Genomic DNA, 24,826 nt, shown 5'->3' with positions numbered 1-24,826 from the left:
GTGGAACAAGCAAACTTAACCGCTGCACCACCGGGCCGGCCCCTACTTGGTTGTCTCTTGATCTGTAGACACGAAATTCTGTAGAACACAATCATATGTGAATTGACTAATTTGTCAATGTCTCAGTTTTATTAGGCATTAGTAAATAAGTTTTGGAGAAATAACTATATTGGTTTTTGGTAATTTCTTGAAAAAGTAGACATCTACTTACCATTCAATCCACCAATCAGACTCCTGGATATCTATCCTAGAGAAGTGAAAACTTATGTCTCTACACAAAAACTATATATGAATGACCACAGCAGCTTTACGTGTGAGTCAAAACACTGAAACAATCCAAACATCCTTCAAAGGACAAATGGTGGGACAAACTCTGGTACCTTCAACTACGGAATACTACTCGACAGGAATAAACAGAAACAAATGATTGATATATGAAACAATCTGTGTGGATACTGAATGAAAACAGCCAATCTCCAAAAGTCACATAATATATGACTCCATTCATATAATATTCTCAAAATGACAAAATCATCAAAACAAAGAACAAATTCGTGGGTGCAAGGGGTTAGGGAAGGGCAGGGAGGGTGAGGGGCATGGGTGTGACTTTAAGGGGGTAGCTCTGAAGGTGATGGAACAGTTCTGTACCTTGATTGCAATGGTGGTTACATGAATCTACACATGTGATAAAACTGCATAAACTACACACACACACACACAAGTACATGTAAAATCGGTGAAATCTGATAAAGTCTGTGGATTGCACCAATGTCAGTATCCTGTTTTTGATACTTAAACTACAGTTCTGTAACATGTTACCATGGGAGAAACTGGGTGAAGGGTACATGGGACCTCTCAGGACTGTGTTTTGCAATTTTCTGTGAATCTGTAATTACTTCAGTTTTAGTATATGTGCTACCAAAGTGAGCACTGTAATTGTTTCAAAATAAAAAAGTACTTGGACTTATTTTTCACAACCCCATCAATATACCCTTTCCCACTTCTCTACTTTCTCCCAGCCGAGCCTGGGTAAACTTTTTCCTTCCTTTCAACTCCACGTTTCCAGTCAAGGTTTCACATGATGATACTCAGAATGCACGAGAAAGTCATTGCTTCCCCCACCCAATGCTGCACACAGACAACTCTGAGACACTGAGAATCCAGCCCACGGGATGCCAGGATTATCAAGAATAATCATTCCAAAAGTTTTTCATCGACATCTTTGATTGTTCACTTTACAGAAAGATAAGAACTTTCTCACAATTATTTAAAATTTAAAGGAATGTTAAAATGTTCTTAAGTAGTAATTTAGACTAGCCTAAATCAGATTTTCAAAGTACAGCATCCATATTGAGTTGGATGTTTTTAGTAATTGCAGTGATGAAACCAGCAGATGTTCAGGTAATAGTCATTAAAAGCTCTCCACGACTAAGTAGCATAATGACCTTTATTAATCACTGCATCTGGTGTCTGCCAAATGGGAGAGAAACAATACTCAAGCAGCCTATTTTTAAAGGCTAACAAGTTATCTGAATGAAGATAGTGCAGCACTTTTAAATTACACTTAAATTATATCAAGATAGTGGTATAAACATTTAATTCCAAGCAGCATTCTAAGTAAAATAACTCATTGCAAACCTAATTGTTCTCTAGAGAATGCTTATAATATCTACTGGGTAGTCTGCTTCTGTAATAAAATAATATATAGTAAGAATTGAATCCTCTCGGTAATTAGCTAACTGATTAAACATACCAATTATCTATTATCCACATGTGCATGCATCCCTTTGGTGATAAGTTATAGAGAAACAAACACCAGGCAAGCTTATAAACCACTACATTCCTCAGAATTAACATTTCTTCAAAATGATGAATTGTGGTCCTTGCCCTCAAGAAGCTCACAGCTTAATAAAGGGCACAATACTTTAAAAAGTAACCATAAGTAGACGTGTTATAGGGTAATAAGAACAGATATATGCAAAGGTGACTGGAAATCATTGCCAAGTAGGGCTTGGTACCTCTGTCCTCCCGTTTCCCATCCCTCAAGCCACCTCTATAAAACCTAAGAAAGCAACACAGGATATTGAATCAATGCCTCAGAGAAGATGTCTGTATGTGTCCAATTACATTACAAGACCATATATAAATTTGACTCACATTATCCACTCTTTTCTCCATCAACATAATACAAGGTAACTTACACAACATACATTTGGGACAGCACATGCAATCCAAAACTCAGCTATCCACAGACACCACGGATTTGCCACTGATATTGTTATATATTATGCAACTTGCAGTAACAATTGGGGATTCTGTATGATCTTACTACACCATGGTGTACACCATTCTACAGTAGAAGTTTACATTAAAGTTTTTACACTTTTTTCTCATATGGAGATAATACCTGTTTAAAGTGAAAAATAACCTAAATCATACCTAGATGCCATTATTATCGAAACATAAAAACTATGTTTTGCTTATTATAGTAGATGGTATTTTTTTCTTTTGACTGACTTTTTTTTCCTTTTGTTACACTCGTGATAAGCATTTGCGTATAATCAGGAAAAACACAGAAAGAAGCAACAAACAGCAGACCAGAGAATATGAGAGATAACGTAAAGAAGTGAGTAAACCAAGATAAAATGGGCATCCTTTAAGAATATGTCATTCAGAAAATCACCAAATACGTCACCAAATGGTGCTTTATATGTCACCATGTTGTGGGGTGGTGACCTACAGTGATGAGAACTGTTATCCAGACCCCTCCCCACTGAGGAAATAGAGACAAGCAGTAGAGTCTTGAGAGAGGAAGAGCATTTCTGATGCTGGTATCACAGATGGTGGAATGGGTTTTGAATTCCCTTTACTTCAGACATTATCTGAACAAACGTAGTTTTGATATTAATAGAAATACTGATTGCATTTCAAAAACTGAAGATTCTTTTATTCAACAAGCATACCCTAAGCATTTACTAAGGCACGGATGATAATACTACACATTCTGGGAAAGCTTGTATATACCCATGTGAAGAGATCACCATTAAATATTTTTAACAACAAAGGCAGTGATTAACTAAAAAATGGAACAAAGGGCTAGAATTGGATGGTAGTGAGAAATGAGTTGGGAAGAGTAGGCTGGAACTCCCAAAACGCCTGACGAAGGAGACTGCTTCACACTGAAAGCAGGGAGCACTTACAATGAATTATTAAGCTGCAGCACGTGACAGAAACATTACTTCAAATTGTGGTCAAATAGAAAAATGAAAAATGCACGCAAGCAGGGCAGTATATATAATTTTTTCCTCAAAAGGACAATAAAAGATACATAAAGGGCAAAAAGATAACCACTGCACATTAATAAATTATAAAGCATAATAAATCTGAACTCTATGCACATTTGTTTATTTAACAAACACATACTTAATATGGTTCATTGCATTCTATTTAAAAAGCTTAAACAATTCAAAAAAAACCTTTCATATAATTGAGAGTTCCAAGCAATGAGTGATTGCAAAATTCACCACCTTACTTCCAGAATTCTTTACCATAGTTAAGACAATGATATATTGGCCAAGGAACTAAATTAAATTGACCCAATTTTCTTTAAAATACTACTTTTTAAAAGAGGATATTAAGACCTGTACCTAGAAACATATTTCCCTAAAACAAAGTTTTGATAAAACTTTTATCAATTAACTTTGCCCACAACCCACACACAATTTTGACTCAAATATTACATTTCCAAATTTAGAGAATAGACGCACTGCTGAAAGTCTGCCAAGTGAGAAAGAACCGACACTGTAACAAAGAGTGATAAACATTACCACACTGCATCAGACCACTGCCCACAGAACCCTGTGCTCCGGCCCAGACATAAGCGCCCACAAACAACACGTGAGCCATCTGAGAGGTCAGAAGTAAAATAACAACAGTAATAAAAATAACCAACCAACAAAAATATTAACAGTCGCTTACATTTAGCCCCTACTGTGTGCCACCACTCTGTAGGTCCTTTATATGCTTTATCTCAATCCTCACCACACTCTTATAAGTACATGCTATTATTATCCCTACTTTTTGGATAAAGAATCTGATGCACAGGCAGGTTAGGTAACTTGCCAGAGGTCACACAGCTAATAAGTGTGTAGAAAATTCAGGTTGAGAGCCCAATCGGCCTGATTCCAGTCCATGCTCTTCTAGCCTCCTCTTCATTAAATCACTCACGTAACTGTGTATCAACACAGCAGAAAACTGTGAAAAGGCTCTAAAAGCTTTTTATAACTAAGCCAATTACACAACTTCCTAAGACTACTGTAACCTAATTTACTGTGTGTGTGCAGGAAGAGTAAACATAGTCAGGTAGACTATTTGAATTCGGTATTTTAATCTAAGAGGTTACCACAGAAAATCAAAAACGACTCTAAGAAAAGTAGTAGAGGGGCTGGCCCCGTGGCCGAGTGGTTAAGTTCGCGCGCTCCGCTGCAGGCGGCCCAGTGTTTCGTTGGTTCGAATCCTGGGCGCGGACATGGCACTGCTCATCAAACCACGCTGAGGCAGCGTCCCACATGTCACAACTAGAAGGACCCACAACGAAGGGTATACAACTGTGTGCCGGGGGGCTTTGGGGAGAAAAAGGAAAAAAATAAAATCTTTAAAAAAAAAAAAAAAAGAAAGAAAAGTAGTAGAAAGTGACTGCCAGTGCTCCACGAGGTCAGCACATGAGGGATGGCAGCACCAGGACACAGAGACACTGACTGACTGGCTTACTAAAGTCACGTGGAGGTAGAACCAGATCATAGGCCCTCTGACTCCCAAATCATCGACGTCCCTCCCGCCATACTGTAACAGCCTTATCGGTCTCACCCCAGGGTGTATGTGCTCCTCATCATGACTGCCCACCAGCACAGCACGAAGTACACTGCAACCGTTCGAGTTCCACGCCAAAAGACTCTACTGTTTAAAAGGCACACTTTCGTGTCTTATTTTTTATCAGATTGGATACCATACTAGTGAAGATTACTTGGACTGCGAGTAACAATCTAAGCAGTCTAGAGGAAAGTCAGCGTTGGTGCAAATGCTCGCTGGTCTCATTGGTGGCACCAAAGACCAGACTTCTATGTTTCTCTTCCACTATATTGCTTTCGTCCTCATAGTCACATTATGGCTCCTACAACTCCAGGAATTACATTCACATTCCAGGTAGAAAGAAGGATGTAAGAACGCAGAAGATGTGACAACTGTCGCAGAAAGCAAACCTTTCCCAGAAATCCCCAGCAGACTTTTGCTTCTACCTCAGGAAACAAAGTTTATTTGTTGGTTTGTTTTTTAACTGAGTATAAATAACATCACTCCAAACAAAATCAAGGTCCTGTTATTAGTAAAGATTTAAGGGGCAATGGATCTTGGGTGGGCAATGAACAGTGTTTGCCACAAGCAGCCATTTCTCAACTTACTAAATAACCTTACCCTGGTGTTTTCTTTTTCGGTCAAGAGCATGAAACTCTTTGTAAATCATAAAGAACTTCAAACAAACAACTAAACAAAGTATACTAGATGCGATGACTTTAGTTCCTCAAGCTTTTTTTTTTTTTTGAAAGATTGACACCTGAGTTAACAACTGCTGCCAATCTTTTTTTTTTTCTGCTTTTTCTCCCCAAATCCTCCCAGTACATAGTTGTATATCTTAGTTGTGGTTCCTTCTAGTTGTAGTGTGTGGGACGCTCCTCAGCGTGGCCTGATGAGCAGCGCTAGGTCTGCACCCAGGATTCAAACCGGCAAAACCCTGGGGCGCCAAAGCGGAGTGCGTGAACTCAACCACTCGGCCACGGGGCTGGCCCCCCCTCAAGCTTAAACAGATAACGTGCACGTGCGTAGAAAAACGAGTATATTTTAAATATAAGCTGAATATCATTATCTAACAGACCATTTCAAAATATCTCAAAGGGGAGTCACACATTTCTCTGTCCATTGTTATGTTATGAGCTACAATATTTCACTTATCTAAAGATCAGTTAATGACAATCTTAACTATCTAAAACACAGGTGAAAGACAGAATGGAAGGAAAAATGTTCAGTTAGCCAAAACATTTATTTCAATTAATATTTAATGGTCAAATTAACAAATATAATCATAACGTAGAGCAGAATTTTAAAGGTGGAGTAGCAGAGGCAAAAGTAAAATGCTAAGAGAATACATGAAAGGAATGGTTAACTCCGACCTAGAAGGGTAAGGGGAGAAAAAGCAGGCAACACCTTTTGGTGGGGGTGGCAGCTGAGCCTTGCAGGCTGATCTGATAAGGGAAGTAATTGCTGAAGACAGTGGAAGAACTTGCCGTCCTGATGGAGCAGCGTGTCTGGGAAACAGCAAGCACTCTGGTATACTGAGCACAGAGTATGCGTGGAAAGATTCGGTGACACAGCTAGAAATACAGGCTGAGACCAAATCCCAGGTTGTCTGGCAAATTGTGTCAGAGAGCTATCTCAGACAGCAATGGAAGGATGGAGACAGAGTTAAAGATCCAAACAACATGACCAGTCTTCTTCTCACCTTCTCCCACTACCACCTTACGAATATTTCCAACCTTCTTCACACAGTATATGATTCTCTTCATGTCTGGGTGCCTGAGCTCCCATCTGCTGTTTATTTTGCTTGGGATGCTTGTGCACACTCTCTCTTCTTCCCCTAGCTAGCCAGCTTTAATGCATCCTTTGATACTTTGCTCAAATGAGCACATCTGTCACTGCACCAAAGGTTTAATTCCTTCTCTCTCCTAATTATCAAACTAGGGCCAGTGCCCCATTGGGGTTCCCATGACACCTTGTCAGCTACAACAACCATCACACCATTGTAATTACTGACTTTTGCCCCCTACCACTTGAATATGAGCTCCTTAAGGATACATCTCTGTACCGTTGCATCTAAGGTGTGATAAGTGTTCAATGCATGTTTATCAAATAAAATGAATGAGGAGGTATTTTAAATCTAGGGAGAGGCCTTCTGGCATGAAAGTGGGGATGAAAAGGTTAGCACACATACCAAAGCTCATATGGTTCACTAACCAGAGAGACCTTCAGGGCCTCACTCAAAATGTACTCTTATTTTAAAAATAGTTTTAATAAACATGGTCATCAGGTTTCGTAACCTACAAAAAATATATTTTTTAATAAAGAACCTGACTCATTAAGATTAAATTATACTTAGTAGGGACCAGCCCCGTGGCCGAGTGGTTAATTTCACACGCTCCGCTTCGGTGGCCCAGGGTTTCGCTGGTTCGGATCCTGGGCACGGACACAGCACCGCTTATCAAGCCATGCTGAGGCAGCGTCCCACATGCCACAACTAGAAGGACCCACAACTAGAAATACACAACTATGTACCAGGGGGCTTCGGGGAGAAAAAGGAAAAATAAAATCTTTAAAAAAAAATTATACTTAGCGTACTTCTGTTTAACAAGATAGAGAATTATGTACTATTTTCAAAATATTTTTGTCCAAATAAACACAAGGCTTTTAAAGGAGAAGACCGAGCTCTTCAATAATATACAGCTACGATGATTACATTTGTGCCTTATGTATATTTGAATAGATTGTACGGTTTTACTCCAGCCTGCTCAATGGTGTTTTGCCTCCCCAATGTAGTTGAGCTTGACCCTGTAGACGCAGGCCAACCAGGAAATTCAAGAAGAAAACTGTGACAGCTTATTTTTCCATTTAGCATAGACTCACCCATCCTATCCCCTTCCCTGGTCCACAAGATTAAATTGCTTTAACTCTGCCCATGGTGATCTCATGGCAATACACACAACCCACTATCCTGCCCTGACTATACAAACACCTCTTAGACTAGAATGTCTTAACAAAAGTATATTCCTCCATTCATTCATTCAGTTAACAGCTGAGCATCTACTATGTCCCAGGCATGGGCAGGAATCATAACTTATTTTGTATCCCCAGTGATGAGCACAGTGACTTGCAAATAGTGGACCCCTGATAAGGGCTTTATGAATGAATAAATGAGAAAATGAGGTATACATGCATATTTGACCCTCTTTCCCATCAGGCAAGGAGACTTTTCCAAAGCCCAGTTACCCTTTACCTAGTCTCCCTATATTTTGTCAAAGGTTACATCACAAAGTATCTATTCCTATCCATTTCACAAAGAATGTGGATCCATTAGACTTATTCTTCGAGTACCGTTACTAGTTTTCTCCCTTTGTTATAATGCTGACCGTTGCAAAATTCCAAGTTCCTTAAAAGGCACTTCCATGAGCTCTGAGTGTGTAGTTCCCTGAGGGCTGGGCAGGTCGGGGTACCTGATTAACACTTCAACTACATGACAAAGCACATCTGGCAGACATTTTGAATATTTTAGAGAAAATATTCGTGAATATTCACTAATTTCTCTCCCTCTCCAAAACAATTCTTAACTATACACTTGGGTCTTACTTATAACAAAATATATTAAGTTTGTTTATTCTCTCATACCAAGGAAAACTGATGAAAATTTCTCAAACCACTTATCAGAATTATTTCATCCCCAACTTTGATACTTTCCTTCACAAATCAATTTTTCCATATTATTTACTAATATTAATGTGAATGTAATACATTGAAATGTTGCTCCCTCTACATCCATCCAAATGCATACCACATTTTAAAGAATTGAGTTAAAAACTCTCTTCTTATGAGTCATTGTTTTATATTTGTCTGTAGGACTTTGCTTTTCTCAAGCAGTTTATCAACATTAAAAATTGATACAATATAATAATATTTTTCAAAAGGATAAAACTAACAGTAAATACGTTAGCTACAGGATTAAAAAAACTATTAGAACAGGTTTGAAAAAACAAGCTTCTAAGAAAAAGATCTATGTATAAGCTGCCTCTGTTATCCTCGGTCATAGAAAATTCTGTCTGAAAAAATAGGAAAAGAAAATCTAAGAACAAAAGCTGTTCTATTTTAGTATATAGTATCTTTCAGTACTTTTTTCTATATTCCTGTGATGTTTCCTGCCAAATATGATTACATTATTTGTGTGTGTGTGTGTGGTATGTATGCGTTCTGAAAAGCAAGAAGAATATTATTATTCTTTTCCTGGGTATATTCCAAGTACCAATAATTGTGACTGAAAACACAGAAACTAGAAGAAATATTCCACTAAAAAAATTCTGACTGTCTGTAAAGGTCAAACTATATGAATCTGACATTTTCAAACAGACTGGGATTAAATTAACTAATTTATATTCTCCTGAAATAGTAAAAGCAGTAAGCTTTCTAAAAAATGCCTAATTGTTGGAATCCTGATACAAAGTTAGGAATGCAGTCTTCTATTTCAGAAGAAAAGGGAAAAGAAACAAAATATAAAACAGGAGGCAAATAATTGTAAAGTATCCTAAATAACACTATCACATTTTCAAAGGTAAATGACAACAGTTTCTCTGCTTTTGGAGATGCATTTTTGTCCATTTAAATACCATGTTCCTCCACAAAATGAGAATAGACAAGAAGATTTCTAAGGTTTCTTTCAACTGTAATATTCTGTATATGGTGGATTATACTACATACCACAATACTATTTCATACCGTCACCCTAAATCATTTTACACAGAACTTAAGGAATCTCATAAGCTTTACTTTAAACACAGATCATATCAAGTTTTTCAAAAATCCAAAGCAATCTATATTTTATATCATCTGAGGTAAACTTATGCTATTCAGATCATATAAAGACAGAATGCTACAATATATCTTACATATGAAAAAGCTGATATACAAATTTATCAACCGATTTTAAACCATAGATTAAATGAGTGAAATTGCCAGTATTATGAACTTAGTTGATGGTCTATATTTTTTTAATCAATTTCTCATTGTCATTTTTGGATATTTACTATTTCAAATGTTTAAAAGGCAAAATACACAAGTATTTTTTTCAAAGACGTTTCAGCATTAGTTCATTTTAAGATCTGTAAGTCAGACGTGCAATTAAAAAAGATTTTGAAAATGTATTTCAGCATATCCCAAAATGACACAGGCTATAAATATAGGACTATTTTAAACATAAACAGCATTGATTAAGCATATCATCATAAACAAAGTAATTATTCACTGAAAGGGCAATAAAATCTACCATACACTGGCTAAATTCATATTTATAACTATTATTTGATCAGCTCTTCACACAAATAAGAACCATCCAATTCTTTTGTCCTGCTATAAGCAGAAAACTAGCTTGTTCCCTACTGATTTCTGACATGAACACTTATACTTTAAAATTAAAAGAAAAGAGGATTATATAAATTCTTCTTCTACCTCCAAAATACATAATGCAAGAGGATCTTTACAATGTGAAAAATACTGTTGCAGCAGCTAGGTCATAATCTCTCCTTACTCTCCGTACCTTTTAATAAAATGATATGCTTCTAATTCATGGTTTTAAAACAGTAATAATGAGGCGTGTTAACAATTATGCCATTACCTGATCCTTTTCAGATACCATAATGTGTCAGAAGAGTGAAAGCATACATGATAAGCCAAACTCCTCTTTCATAGCTGTTCTTTAGGTCAACATTTGCAAAAACCTCTGACTGCCTTAAAGCACTCCGACTGTTCATTCTGATGAGGCTCCTACCTTCCTTCACTGTGGCTGCTTTTTGCCTGGATGGTGTCACCAGCTCCTTTACAATCTGTAAGACTTGAATCATTGCTGGTTCACAAGCCAAAGACTCCAGCTGCTTCCTGCAGAAATCCAACAGGTTTCCTCACCAAGAGCTCACTGCATTTCTGCTTTCAGGAAGCTCAGGCACGAACACAGATCAACTTCAGAGAAAAAATGCTTTGCTTAGCTCTCCATGAAGGCTCTGAAGCAGTTAACCAGAAACACTGAAAGGACAGGCTGGATCTTCTTGAATTGATGGATTCAAAGTAATTCCAGCACATTGAAAACCACTAGCCTCAAAGACCAAAATGTATGACTTTGCAAAGCATTAACTAGTTATAAACAAAACCAAACAAAATGTGAGTAATCTTCTGTAAATCACTAAGCTTAGTGAAAACATTTCCTCACAAAAGTCATGGCAGGAAAAATAAAGTGCCGTGCTATAAATTCCCCTATACTGGATCACAGATGCTATGCGCGAGTTTTTAAAAACACGCTCAGAAGTAGTCAACCAAAATACCCTGTGCTGTCAAAGCCTTAATACTTTTTTCCAATTTCTCAAAAATTTCATATCTGAATCACAGAAAATAAAATGTGGATAAAAATAAAACTCTATCTTGCTGACTCTAAGCTAACTTGCTAATCTCTCAGATCTGCATAAAAGATATGGTACCTCAAAAAAAAATCCACTCAACTTCTTGTCCTCCTCACACACACACCCAGTGCACGAAGAGCAGTCTAAGCTCCCGCTGCTCACTAGCAGAAACCCCCACAGGGGTGTGCAAATTCGTCAGTCTCACCATCAGAGGCATGGGCCAGAGAATTGCAAATCAAGTGTAACCACTGTTTCTGCCATATGGTCTTTAACAGCCAGGTTGCAACAATGCTCAATCAATATTTAATACCTTGGTTACATGTTCTATTTATCACCTAGCAGCCATGTGTTAACTAAAAGAGTTAACTAAGAGAGAAAAATGACATTCAGGTTAGTTTGGTTAGATGTTATATTCACCAAAGTGATTCTCCACCAGCAATTTGTTTCCCTTACTGTACTGCCAACTTTCCTCTCCTAGTTTTCTTTCCTTCCCACTTATGATTTTGCTATTTTAATATATTATAAAATAATGGATCCTAGAGCAAATCAAAGGCAGTTCCTTCGCCTCCACAGTTATTTTCCCATTTTGCATTGGACAACTGAGATACTCAGTGAATCAACCAAGGTTGGAAGTAAAACATAGGATCCAAAACTCAAAGGTCTGCTTTCTGACACCAAGCCACCACAGTACAAATGTACAGTTTTAAAATTCAGGGGGAAGTTTCAGCTCTTCAAAGAAGAGGTGCTATAACATGTGCATATATATCCACCCATAATGTATTCTCCATATGGGCGTTAATTTAAGACTTCAGTGCTACAAATCCATGATAGTGAGAAAATATTTGCAAATGGAGGACAAAACGGGCAATTATGCTAACTACCACTTATCTTTAAAGAGCACGTTTGTACTTGCAAACTGAATAAAGTAGGAGTTCAGATGGCTCACAGACCAAGTTGAAACCTCAAATCAAAACTGTGGCTCTTTAATGAGTCTCTCTGAAGCCGTGATATTGAAAAATCAACATTGAAATCAAACTCCTCAAATCAGGTGCCCCCAATTCTTTCTACCCTTTGCCCTGCTTCCTAGAGCAGTTCTGAACGTGAAATAGGTGTGAAGTATCTACTGGCTTTATTTTCCAGCTCTTTGCATGTCCAGCTCCTGAGAAATTATTCCACTCTTCTGGAAAAAATGTTTTTGAAAGGTACTTTCTGTTAGCTTTGCTCTCTTCCAACATTTTTCTCTTTCCACGCGAGGAAGGGGATACACAGGACACTATCCTCTCAGTCAACTCTATCTTCCATATCTAATCAGTGCAGAGAGGAATATCTATATCCGTGTTTCCACAAATTTCAATTATCATCATCTCCTATCTCATTGATATCAGTATTGGTTTTGAAAATGAAAATCATATAGCAATCAGTCTGAACACACTGGTTCACTACTGTCAGTCCTTAACTTCTGCTAAACAACCAACAGCTTTTTCTAGTTTCTCTCATTCTCTTCTCATTTTTTTATCACACAGTAAAAATATTTGAGCACACATGGATTGGAAGAATTAGCATAGCTAAAATATCCATTTTACCTAAAGCAATCTACAGACGCAATGCAATCCCTACCAAAACTCCAATGTCATTTTTCACAGAAATAGAACAAAGAATCCCAAAATTTATATGGAACAACGAAAGACCCCAAGGAGCCAACGCAATCCTGAGAAAGAGGAACAAAGCTGCAGGAATCACACTCCTTGATTTCAAAATATACTACAAAGGTATAGTAATCAAAACAGTATGGTACTGGCATAAAAACAGACATACAGATCAATGGAACAGAATTGAGAGCCTAGAAATAAATCCACACATCTACGGACAGCTAATTTTTGACAAAGGAGCGAAGAACATACAATGAAGAAAGGAAAGTCTCCTCAATAAATGGTGCTGGGAAAACTGGACAGCCACATGCAAAAGAATGAAAGTAGACCGTTATCTTTCAACATACACAAAAACAAACTCAAAATGGATTAAAGATGGTAAGACCTGAAACCATAAAACTCCTAGAAGAAAACAGGCAGTACACTCTTTGACATCAGTCTTAGCAGCATCTTTTTGAATATCATGTTTACTAAGGCAAAGGACACAAAAGAAAAAATAAACAAATAAACAAATGGGACTACAGCAAACTATAAAGCTTCTGCAAGGCAAAGGAAACCAACAAAATGGCAAGACATCCTACCAAGCAGGAGAAGATAAGTGCAAATCATATATATGACAAGCGGTTAATATCCAAAACATATAAAGAACTCACACAACTGAACAACCCAATTAAAAAATGGGCAAAGGATCTGAACAGACATTTTTCCAAAGATATACAGATGGCCAACAGGCACATGAAAAGATGTTCAACATCACTAACTATCAGGGAAATGCAAATCAAAACTACAATGAGATATCACCTCACACCCATTAGATTGGCTATTATTAAAAAGACAAGAAATAACATGTGTTGGAGAGGATCTGGAGAAAAGGGAACCATCATACACTGCTGGTGAGAATACAAACTGGTATAGCCACTATGGAAAAAGCATAGAGATTTCTGAAAAATTAAAAATAGAACTACCATATGATTCAGCTTTTATATATATAGATACGCCTTCTGGGTATTTACCCAAAGAATATAAAAACATTAATTTGAAAAGATTTATAAACCCCTATGTTCACTGCAGTGTTACTCATAATAGCCAAGACTGGGAAACAACCTAAGTGCTCACAGATGGATGAATGGATAAAGAAGACATGGTGTATATATATATACACAATGGAATACTACTCAGCCATATAAAAAGATGAAATCTTGCCATTTGTGACAACATGGATGGACCTTGAGGGTATTTTGCTAAGCAAAATAAGTAAGATGGACAAAGACAAATACTGTATGACTTCACTCATATGTGGAAGATAAACACATGGATATGGAGAACAGATGAATGAAAGATGGGGGGAGGACAAAAGGGGTAAAGGGACACATTTGTATGGTGGATGGCAACTAGACTCATTGTGGGAACATGATGTAGTCCATACAGAAGGCAAAATATAAGGTACATCTGAAATTTACACAATCTTATAATCAATGTTACCTCAACAAAAAAAATATTTGAGCACATATTCTAATATACATAACTGAGCTGTACTCTAAAATGTCAAGATCATGAAAGACAAAGAAAGACTGAGGAAGAGGCAAGAGTCGGGATAACTAAACGTAACACACAAGCCGAGATCAGAACTTGGACGAGAAATGGATGAACAGAAACATATAACATTTCGGGACAACTGGCAAAACTTGAATATGATCTACAGACTATCAATGTTAATTTCCTAAGACCATTAAACTGTACTACATGACAGAACATCCTGAATTTTAGGAAATACACCCTGAAGTATTTAGGGGTAAATACTTTAATTTACTCTTAATGGTCCAGAAAAATAAAATAACATTAATATAGAATGAGAAAGCAAATGTGGCAAAATGTTAACATTTAGGAAATCCAGGTAAAAGAATATATGAGAATTGTTTGTGTTATTGTTGTAACATTTTCCTATTTGAAATTATGAAAACATTCTGACTATATATTCCAATATATAGATATTCTTTTATAAAGGATATATATGTATTCATATTTACATGTTTAAATCATACAAAACAGTAATTTTAAAGAATGAAATAAATCATATAAAAAGAACTACACATTTGTATATACGCTGTGTTTCAGTTAAGCCTGTGTATGTATATATACATACACATGCATACATATGCATTCTCATGTCTGCTTCCCTCACCCCACAGACCATCCTGAACCCTCCTGGAATGTAAAGTTTGAATGCACACAGACCCCTGCGGTTCCTTTGGCGTGGACAGTCTTAAAGGAATAAAGTCCCAGGTCCTTAACTTCTATACACACTTGCGGCTAAAGCTCATCTGCCGGATCCTCCATTCCCATCTCCCTTTACACAATCTCCTTTCTCCCCTTTTACAAGAAAAAGGCCAACCCTCATTCATCCTACTAAGGCGCAGTGCTCCAAAGGGTAAAAACGTAGTGGGCTGGGGGTAGGAGAGAAGATAATTCAACAATTCCTATAATCAAGGCATAACAAGTAACATCAGCCCATTCCATTCATTAAGGTATGAGTTTCTAATAAAATATTAGAGTCAGTGATTATCAAAATTTATCATATATGTGTTGTTTTGATAACTGTATTAGGATACAACTCTGTGAGGAAAATATAATAGATATACAATTTCAGGGAAAAAAAGAAAGTATGTAATATCTCTAGCTGCTAAGGAATAGCTTGTTCATCTTTTTAAATTGATGACATTTGGTATCAAACTACTCTGATAGTTCAACCCCACTGGATACACTTACAAGGGGAACGTAACAGTTTGTTTATTTAATACTTTTCCTTTTTGGGCCTCTGACACAAAGAATTGGTTTAATCACTTCTTAGATCTTATCATTGGTCCATGTACGACCCAGTTTTATTTATTCATTCCATTATTTAATTACTGTTAATAATTTAATTAACACCACAAAGCAACCACCCAAAACAAAAACGAGGACCTTCTCAATAATCTATTTTTAACCTACAGTCCCCTCAACCATCAACTCATCCCCCTCCCTCAACCCAAGGTAACAGTCATCCTGAATCCAACAGTCACCAATCCCTTGATTTCATATAAACATATGAAATTAGACACACACACCTGTTCTTGTGTGTTTGGCTGTCCTGAACTTTACAAAAAGGGTATCATGTTTTAGGTCATCTTTTGGGAATTATATTTTTTCTTAAAGATTGAGACCAGTGGTTCCCAATCTTCAGTACACACTGAAATTGGAGAGTTTTAAAAAGTATGATGCCTGGTTCATCCACAGGGATTTTGACTTCATTGTCCTAGGGTGCAGCCTGAGTGCCACAAATTTTAAAAGTTCCCCCAAATGATCCTAATATTCAGCCAAGGTTAAGAACCACTGTTCTAGAAGAATGACATAAGAAAAGCTAACTATATGTAGAAAAGCAAACATGAAAGATACAAAATATTATAATTCCACTACTACCATTTATACATATATATCTATATATATATATGGGAGAAGAGAGAGAGTTGGGTGCCCAAGGAAAAAAGTATCAGAATGTTACCAGGGATTTTTCCTCTGAAAGGTGGCATTATACTGGAATTTTTACTGTTTTTTTGCTATATTTTTCAACAGAGAACACATTTTAGTATTGTTTTCAAAAAGAAGAAATTACATTTTGGTTTTTTAAAAATCCTTATCAACTCACCAAAAGAGAGATACAGATGGCAAGCAAGCATATGAAAAGAGGCTTAACACCATACGTCATTAGGGAATTTCAAATTAAGACAACAATGAGATACCACTACACACCTGTTAGCATGGCTAAAATCCAAAACACTGACAACACCAAACGCTGAATTTCAAATTAAGACAACAATGAGATACCACTACACACCTGTTAGCATGGCTAAAATCCAAAACACTGACAACACCAAACGCTGAAGAGGATGTGGAGCAACAGGAACTCTCCTTCATGGTTGGTGGGAATGCAAAACGGTACTGCCACTTGGGAAGACAGTTTGGCGGTTTCTTACAAAACTAAACAAACTCTTACTATGCGATTCAGCGATTGTACTCCTTGTTATTTACCCAAATGAGGTGAAAACTTAGGTCTCCACTAAAACCTGCACTTGAATGTTTATAGGAGTTTTACTTATAATTGCCAAACTTGGAAGCAACCAAGCTGTCTTTCAGTTGAATGGATTAATAAACTGTGGTACATGCGGACAATGGAATATTACTCAGTGCCAAAGAGAAAGGAGTTATCAAGCCACAGAAAGACACTAATGAACCGTAAATGCATATTGCTAAGTGAAAGAAGCAAATCTGAAAAGAAGCCAATCTGAAATCATCCACACTGTATGATTCCAACGATACGACATTCTCAAAAAGTGCAAACTATGGAGACAGTAAAAAGATCAGTAGTTGCCGGAGGTTTGGGAAGAGGGAGAGAAGGTTGACTAGGTGGAGCATAGGGAAGTTTTAGGGCAGTGAAACTACTCTGTATGATACTGTAATGGTAGATACATGTCACCACACATTTGTCAAAACCCACAGAATGTACAACACAAAGAGTGAACCCTAATGTAAACTATGGGCCTTACTGAGCAATAACGCATCCATATTGGCTCATCAATTGCAGTAAGAGTACCACACTAACTCAAGACATGAGTAAGAGAAAAAATTGGGAAGGTGGGGAGTATTATGAGGCAGAATAAGGGAAATCTCAGTATTTTCCATTCTATTTTTCTGTAAACTTCAAACTTTTCTAAAAAATAGTCTTTTTAAAAAAATGACAAAGGAAATCTGTATTTAAATATATTTAATCTACATCCTACTCGTCAGACTTTACCTGAAATAATACAAAGATAAATCCAAAAAGTACAGAGTTTCACTAGAGAGAGAGTGCTTAAAACAGAAATACTAACTGCCTATATATATGAGAGATGCAACGTGGACTAGTGGATAAGAAATGTTATGGTTTCCCCTGTAGGGAGCTGCCTGCGAACAGCTGTGAACTGGTTCTTTTTTTAACAGAAAATTTCTTACCTCCATCTTGTTTCCTACATTTGTATTTTTGTTATACATGGCCACCCCCAAAACCACTAACTTTTGGCTAACCCCCAAAACCGCTGACTGACTTTTCCTCCCCATCACTTTCAAATCCAGCATTCCCGGAGTGGGACACAAGGGAGAAGGCCTGTGAAAGAACAAGAATGAGACACCCACAAAGAGAGAGGAACACAACAGGCTGGAAATAGAAGCACTCTCTGCAACTATTTACACCTTCCATCTTACGCCATTTTCCTTTCTCCAAAGGAAAACACAAGGCAAAAATCAACTTCTTTCTGACGAAAAGGGAGCAAGAACAGGAACTGCATGTCAAATGATGTAAAGACGAAATAGCCAGGCAGAGGAAAGAAATCTTTTCCCACCATTCCTCACTCACCAAAAAAAAAAACGAAAAAGGAAAAAAACGGGAAGAGGGAAAGAACAAGATTGAAATGTGACCTCATTTGCATTCTTTCTCTCATTTATTTAATACAACCATGAACAAGTTCACTGGAGCATCTCTTTTGGCCTTAAGTACAAAGGAGTACAACAGAATCATATTATTTTAAAGTAAAATTATACCACTATTTACAACAAATAATGCTGTAGATAATTCAAACCAACCCCCTAGAATCTTAAATTACAAACTAATTTAAAAGGTCTCTATTTTCTTCTTTTTGTCAATATACACCTTTTATAGTTTTTCTTATTACAAAAATAATGCACACTCACTGTAGAAAAGAAGTATCCAAAAATAAGCCAAAAGAAAACAAAACTCTCTTAGGCCCAGCAAACAGAGATAAGCACAACTAACAACCTTTTTAGACTTATCCATGTATTTTCTTTCGTTGATTTTTACAAAAATGAGGTAATATTATGCATACTCTTTTGGAACGGATATGTGTTTTCACACTTTAAAATATTTCATCAACACTTTTTTATACAATAAACTCAGACAAGGATATTTGCCCGACGCTCTGTCCACAAAATTTTCTGCTCATATGAGTAACAACCCAGCATCTCTTCATTCTTGGCAACAATTCAGATTTTTTTCTATCCACTTTTCAGAAAACTTTTTTGGCTTTCCTGGAAATATATTTTAGAATTAAACTACTGTCATTTTTTTCAGGACATGTAGATAAATGAGAAGAAAAAAATGTAACAGGCCACATTTCTTGTGACAAAAATAATCTGTAAATACTCAAGACGTCAATTGGGTTGCAAATAAAAAAATTATTGAACATTAAACTATAAACTCATTTCTGACTGGTCTCCTCTCAGGTTAATAAATCAGTTCATATTCTTCATTTCTTTGTCATTCCACTTAAATTTTACAGGTGAGATATAATCATTTTGTTCTAGAATTCCGAAAATCAATCCCTGCAAAGACATCAACATAAAATACAACATGTGTTGTTTATAAACAATAAAAGTTGTTGACTTTTGCCTCTACATCTTTTTCTATATCTAAAACCTGTCATCTTTGCTGTCCAAATAGCGTTCAGGTACTTTTACAGTCATTCCTAATAATTCATACTGGCTACTTAAAAATTAACACTGTCAAAAGCTAATCAACAATCTTTGCAGATTTTTTTCATAGGAAAAAAGTAAGACAAAAACCAAGAAGATATGAAGGTAAAAAGTCTTGAAGTTGTAGGATTTGGAAAGAGCCACAAAATACGTGTTTATGAATGACAACATTATTCTTCTTTCACGTAACTTCAAAGCATATTAGATGATAGTAATTGTTTATGAACAAAAGCACCTGTATTAATGTAATTAAGTTACCAGTTTTCCCAAAACCAGCTTTTAAAAATATTTTATCAAAGCCTAATTCATTTTGCTTATAACAAGCCGTCAAGAAACTTCTGTACTCTCTGTAGCTCAGCAGCAACTATCACAATATGTGTAAAGTATGATTCACAAACATGGGAAATAAAAATATATTATCCCAATTTATCTTCACAACATCTAGAAATTCTTAATGTATTGACTATATACTGTAAGTGCATTTTAAAGGCAACAAATTCTTGCTCATCCGTACAAATGTATTAAGCACCTAGTGTGTACAATACCTGGTGGGTACAATGCCAGTTGCTGGTATTACAGCAGTGATCAACCTCCTTCCATTCTACCAAAGACAACCCGCATTAGACACATAATCATAGAGTTAACAATTGAAATACAACTGAGATGACTCGCGCGAGTAAGCACAGGATGACAGGGGAGTATGTCCTCAAGTGGAGAGATACTGTGAATTAAAGGCTGCACAGGGTACATTATAAGTGAACATATTTCAATTTCTGAATTGCCACATTCTGAATTTTTAAAGGAAGCTTTCTTTTGTGAGGTAACAGCCTCTCTTCTGACTTTCCAAAGCCACATGAAGATGACCACACAAACATAGAGGGAAAAGAGACTTTCTAGTCATAATAAGGAAACATAAATAAGACTTTATTTTTAAAATCAAGAACTCAAAGAAAATACAGTATCCAAGCAATCTGACCTACTCCAGATTCTAACAAAGCTGTCAAATAACATTATTAGTTTTAAAAAATTCATTACCATAAAAAAACACATATTGGAGCTGGCCCCATGGCCTAGTGGTTACATTTGGTGTACTCTGCTTGGGCAGCCCAGGCTTGGTTCCCGGGCGCGGACCTACAGCACTCCTTAGCGGCCATGCTGTGGTGGCAACCTGCATACAAAGTAGAGGAGAAATGGCAACAGATGTTAGCTCAGGGCTAAGCTTCCTCAAGCAAAAAGACGAGGACTGGTGACAGATGTTAGCTTAGGGCAAATCTTCCTCAGCAAAAAAGCAAAAATAAACACACATATTAAAAAGCATTTAAGTCAGGGTTGGCCCGGTGGCATAGTGGTTAAGTTCGCACGCTCCATTTCGGCAGCCTGGGGTTTACCAGTTCAGATCCCAGGCACAGACCTACACACAATTTATCAAGCCATGCTGTCCCACATATAAAAAATAAAGTAAGATGGGCACAGATGTTAGCTCAGGGCCAATCTTCCTCAGCAAAAAGAGGACTGGCAGCAGCTGTTAGCTCAGGGCTAATATTCCTCAAAAAAAAAAAAGGCATTTAAGTCTATATTTATCTCTTGGAATAAATCATAATTTAATCTGGAATAAATCATAATTCAATAGAATACATTTTAGACTAAATGTTGGTATGCACACAAATATATGTACATAACATATAAAGACATAGGTGTTTCCATAGAATTCACAAAAAGTGCTTGTGTATATAAACATGGAAGTCCCTCCACTGTTCAATGTAATCTTTCCAGAGTTTCCCCAATATAAAATCTGTAATCACCATAACAGATTAATTACAACAGGGAAGGAAGACCACCAACAGAGTCCTTGACAGAACAGAACATGAGGCAAAACTGATCTTTGGTACCTATTACTGTCCATCCTTCTTCCCTTTCTGAAATCTTTTTCTACCTCTGCCTTTTCTGTGTTCTATGCATTATCTCTCCCGACCATCACAAAATGATCCACGTCCCCAAGGAAACATAAAATTCCAATAAATACATAAAAATTGCATTGCTTCATCATAAACTTTTGGAGATGCAAAAGCATCACCCAAAGCTAAAATCTGTGATTTTTCAATAAGCATTCTGGAGGAAAGACTACTTTAGAAGGATATGATGCAAAAGAAAACGTAAACAGTGAGCACATGAAAAAAGTTATCCTAACGATGAGATACCACCTTAACACCCAATAGGATGTTCACCATCAAAAAAACAGAAAATAACGAGCATTGGTGAAGACATGGAGAAACCGCAACCTCTGTGTGATGTAAAACGGCGCAGCTGCTATGGAAAACCGTACGGCAGCTCCTCAAAAACTAACCTCGAATTACTCACTGATCCAGCAACTCTACCTCTGTGTATAGACACAAAAGAACTGAAAGCAAGGTCTCAAAAAGATACTTGACATCCATATTCATAGCAGCATTATTCTCAACAGCCAAAAGGTGGAAGCAAAACAAGTATTCACCAACGGATGAATGAATAAACTGTGGCAATCCATACAGTGGAATATTATTCAGGCTTAAGAGGAAGGCAATTCTGGCACATGCTACAACATGGTTGAATTCTGAGGACATTATGCTAAGAGAAATAAGCCAGTCACAAAAAGACAAATATTATATGATCCCACTTACATGAGGGACCTTGATACCAAATTCATAGAGTTAGAATGTGGAATGGTGGTTGCCAGGGGATGGGGAGAGAGGAATCAGAAGGTGTTTAATGAGTACAGGGTTTCAGTTTTCCACGATAAAAAGAGTTCTGGAGTTGGTTGCACAGCAATGTAAGTCTACTTAATGCCACTGAACTATACGTTTAAAAATGGTTAAGATGGTAAATTTTATGTTATGTGCATTTTACCACGACTTAAAAAAAGTTATCTTGTCTAAAAATCAAATATATGTAACTGAAAACAACTTCATAATGTCATTTTGAGCCTCCCAGGCCAAACATGGTGAAACTGGTATCCAACAACCAGAGTAACTGTAAACTGGCGCAGTCTTTTAAGACAGGAAGACATAGACAAAAACATTTCAATACCATAAATCTGACCTAAGGAATTAATTCTACATTGGTTGGTTTCTTTTTAAGAAAAAGGGCAAATTCACCAATGACGTTCATTCTGCAAACATTTTTAAAATACTGAACCACCTTAAATACCCAAAAAATAGAGAAATGGTTAAATAAGTTATGATGCATCATTACCTTTAAGGAATACGATAATTATGAATTACAACTAGGAAATATAACTGTCTACACACAAGCCAAATGTTAGCAATCCAAATAGAAAATTGCACATACACTATGAATTTGATTACCTAAAAATATATACTCTCCAGACAATAGAAAAGGGTCAGACGCAAAAAAACAAACGGCTGCTTTAATGTCGTAGGGTTACCAATGACTTTTTTTTCCCCATTTCCAAAATGTATTTATCTTAATGTTATCATTATACTTTTAAAAACAACAACAAAAGGGGACTGGGGAAGATGAAGAAAATAGATCAGTTTAGACAAGATTAGGCAAAATAAAATATGAACTGGAGGCAACAGTGGGGTGTTTATCCAAACTAAGGTTACAAACTTAATCTCTTCCAAACACCTACTTCTACCAATGCTGAATTTTCCCTAATTTCTTCACCTTACTCTCAACCTCTCAACTCCAGGTCTTCACACATGTTGTTCCCTCTGTTTAGAACCCTCTCCCTCCGCCTCTGCACTTAGCCAGGCCTCCGCTGGAACATGATTTCCTAGCGGAGGCCTTCCTGCCCTCCCTGGGGATAGGTCCCGGTGCTCCTGCAGACGCCTGCATTTCCCTTTTGTATTAATAACGCTGTACTACTTGCACAGGATCTGTCTTCCCCACTAGTTCTGTGCTCTGAAGCCAAGGGCCATGTTCGTCTTGTCTTGTCTATAACGCCAAATACCAACACAGCAGCAGTACACGCGGAGGCGCTCATTAAGTATCTGTTGGTACTAACCAGTTAGTACTAAAGTAAAAACATAATTATTATTTTTTCAAAATCATTTATTCTCTTCCTTAAAATTTGCTTTAAAACCAGACTCAAACACCATGACCATTAAGACATTTTAGGAAATTAATTTATAGCATCATGTGTCTCAAAGTTGTCTAAAAAGCAAGATTTGAATCTCGTACTTTGCAATATTCCAAGTTAATTTTCTAGCTTTCAATACACCTTGCAATTATTAAACTTTTAGGCGTCATAACTATAGATGGTAAGTATCCTGACATTTCACATCAACATCTAAGATAACCCATAAATCTCTATCAGTCTTGATATGTTCATTTATTCTATTTTTAGCTAAAGAAAATTTATTAGGGGGCCAGCCCAGTGGTGTTGTGGTTAAGTTCGAATGCTCCGCTTCAGCGGCGTGGGGTTTGCAGGTTCCGTCCCGGGTGCGGACCCCTCATTAAGCAACACTGTGGTGGCATCCCACATAAAATAGAGGAAGACTGGCACAGATGTTAGCTCAGGGTCAATCCTTCTCACACAAAAAAAAGAAAATTTATTAGGACAAAGAGGTAGCAGGTTATGCAAAAGGCTAATCTTTAGTGAAGCAATCTCAATTTATATATGAAGAGCTGCGGCTGGTTTATCATTACACAACAATTACATCCAATAGTGCTATACCTTATACCTTCACAGCATTTGTTCAACAGCAGCTTGAGATTTTGTCAGCATAATTCAAAATAGGAATTGTGCAAAAAGAAATTTCTCTTGATAAAAACCAAATGTCTCCTTTCAAGGTTATCTCATACTCTGGAAAATAGCTCATTGCGATTTTTCTTAAGCCTTTGTAAAAAAAGCAAAACAGAAACTAGTCAAGCAGAACAATAAATCCTGTTCTTATGCAAGAGATCTGAATCTTATTTCAATTAAAGAAGAAATAGGATTTTTTCTGTTGAAGAATTAAACGGGAAGAAATGGCAAGACCACCATGCAATCTTCCCTTCTCTTGCAGACAGGCTTCCTGAAGGAATGCCCCCAAACCAGTCCCACATGTTAGGACGGATCCCATGAGAGAAACCTTCAGACAATCCTAACTTGAGGGATACTCTAAAGGAACTGGTCTGCATTCTTCAAAAACATAGCATGAGGGCCCAGCCCCGTGGCTGAGTGGTTAAAGTTCCACACGTTCCACTTTGGCGGTCTGGGTTCACAGGTTCGGATCCTGAGTGTGTACCTACTCCACTCACTGGCCACGCTGTGCAGGTGACTCACATACAAAATCATAGACGAAGACTGGCACAGATGTTGGCTCAGGGCTAATATTCCTCAAGCAAAAAACAAAACAAAACAAAAATATATATATATATAAT

General features: G+C 37.0%; 1 protein-coding gene across 13 annotated transcripts in view; it reads right to left on the bottom strand.

Moving 5' to 3' along the window:
* USP6NL (USP6 N-terminal like) overlaps positions 1 to 24,826 on the bottom strand; it is a 256,383-nt gene that overhangs the window by 105,549 nt on the left and 126,008 nt on the right. Inside the window, exon 1 of one of the 13 annotated variants that reach the window (XM_070601411.1) lies at positions 10,634 to 10,816. The exons of 11 other annotated variants lie outside the window; for them this stretch is intronic. In XM_070601411.1, the coding sequence (XP_070457512.1) occupies positions 10,634 to 10,706 (73 nt within the window). In that variant the 5' untranslated portion in view covers positions 10,707 to 10,816. One more of the 13 variants, XM_070601426.1, reaches the window with a different exon arrangement.

Source organism: Equus przewalskii, chromosome 30 (genome assembly GCF_037783145.1).
Source record: "Equus przewalskii isolate Varuska chromosome 30, EquPr2, whole genome shotgun sequence".
Taxonomy (NCBI): domain Eukaryota; kingdom Metazoa; phylum Chordata; class Mammalia; order Perissodactyla; family Equidae; genus Equus; species Equus przewalskii.
The sequence above is the reverse complement of the archived record's forward strand: the minus strand, read 5'-3'. Positions and strand labels throughout refer to the sequence as shown.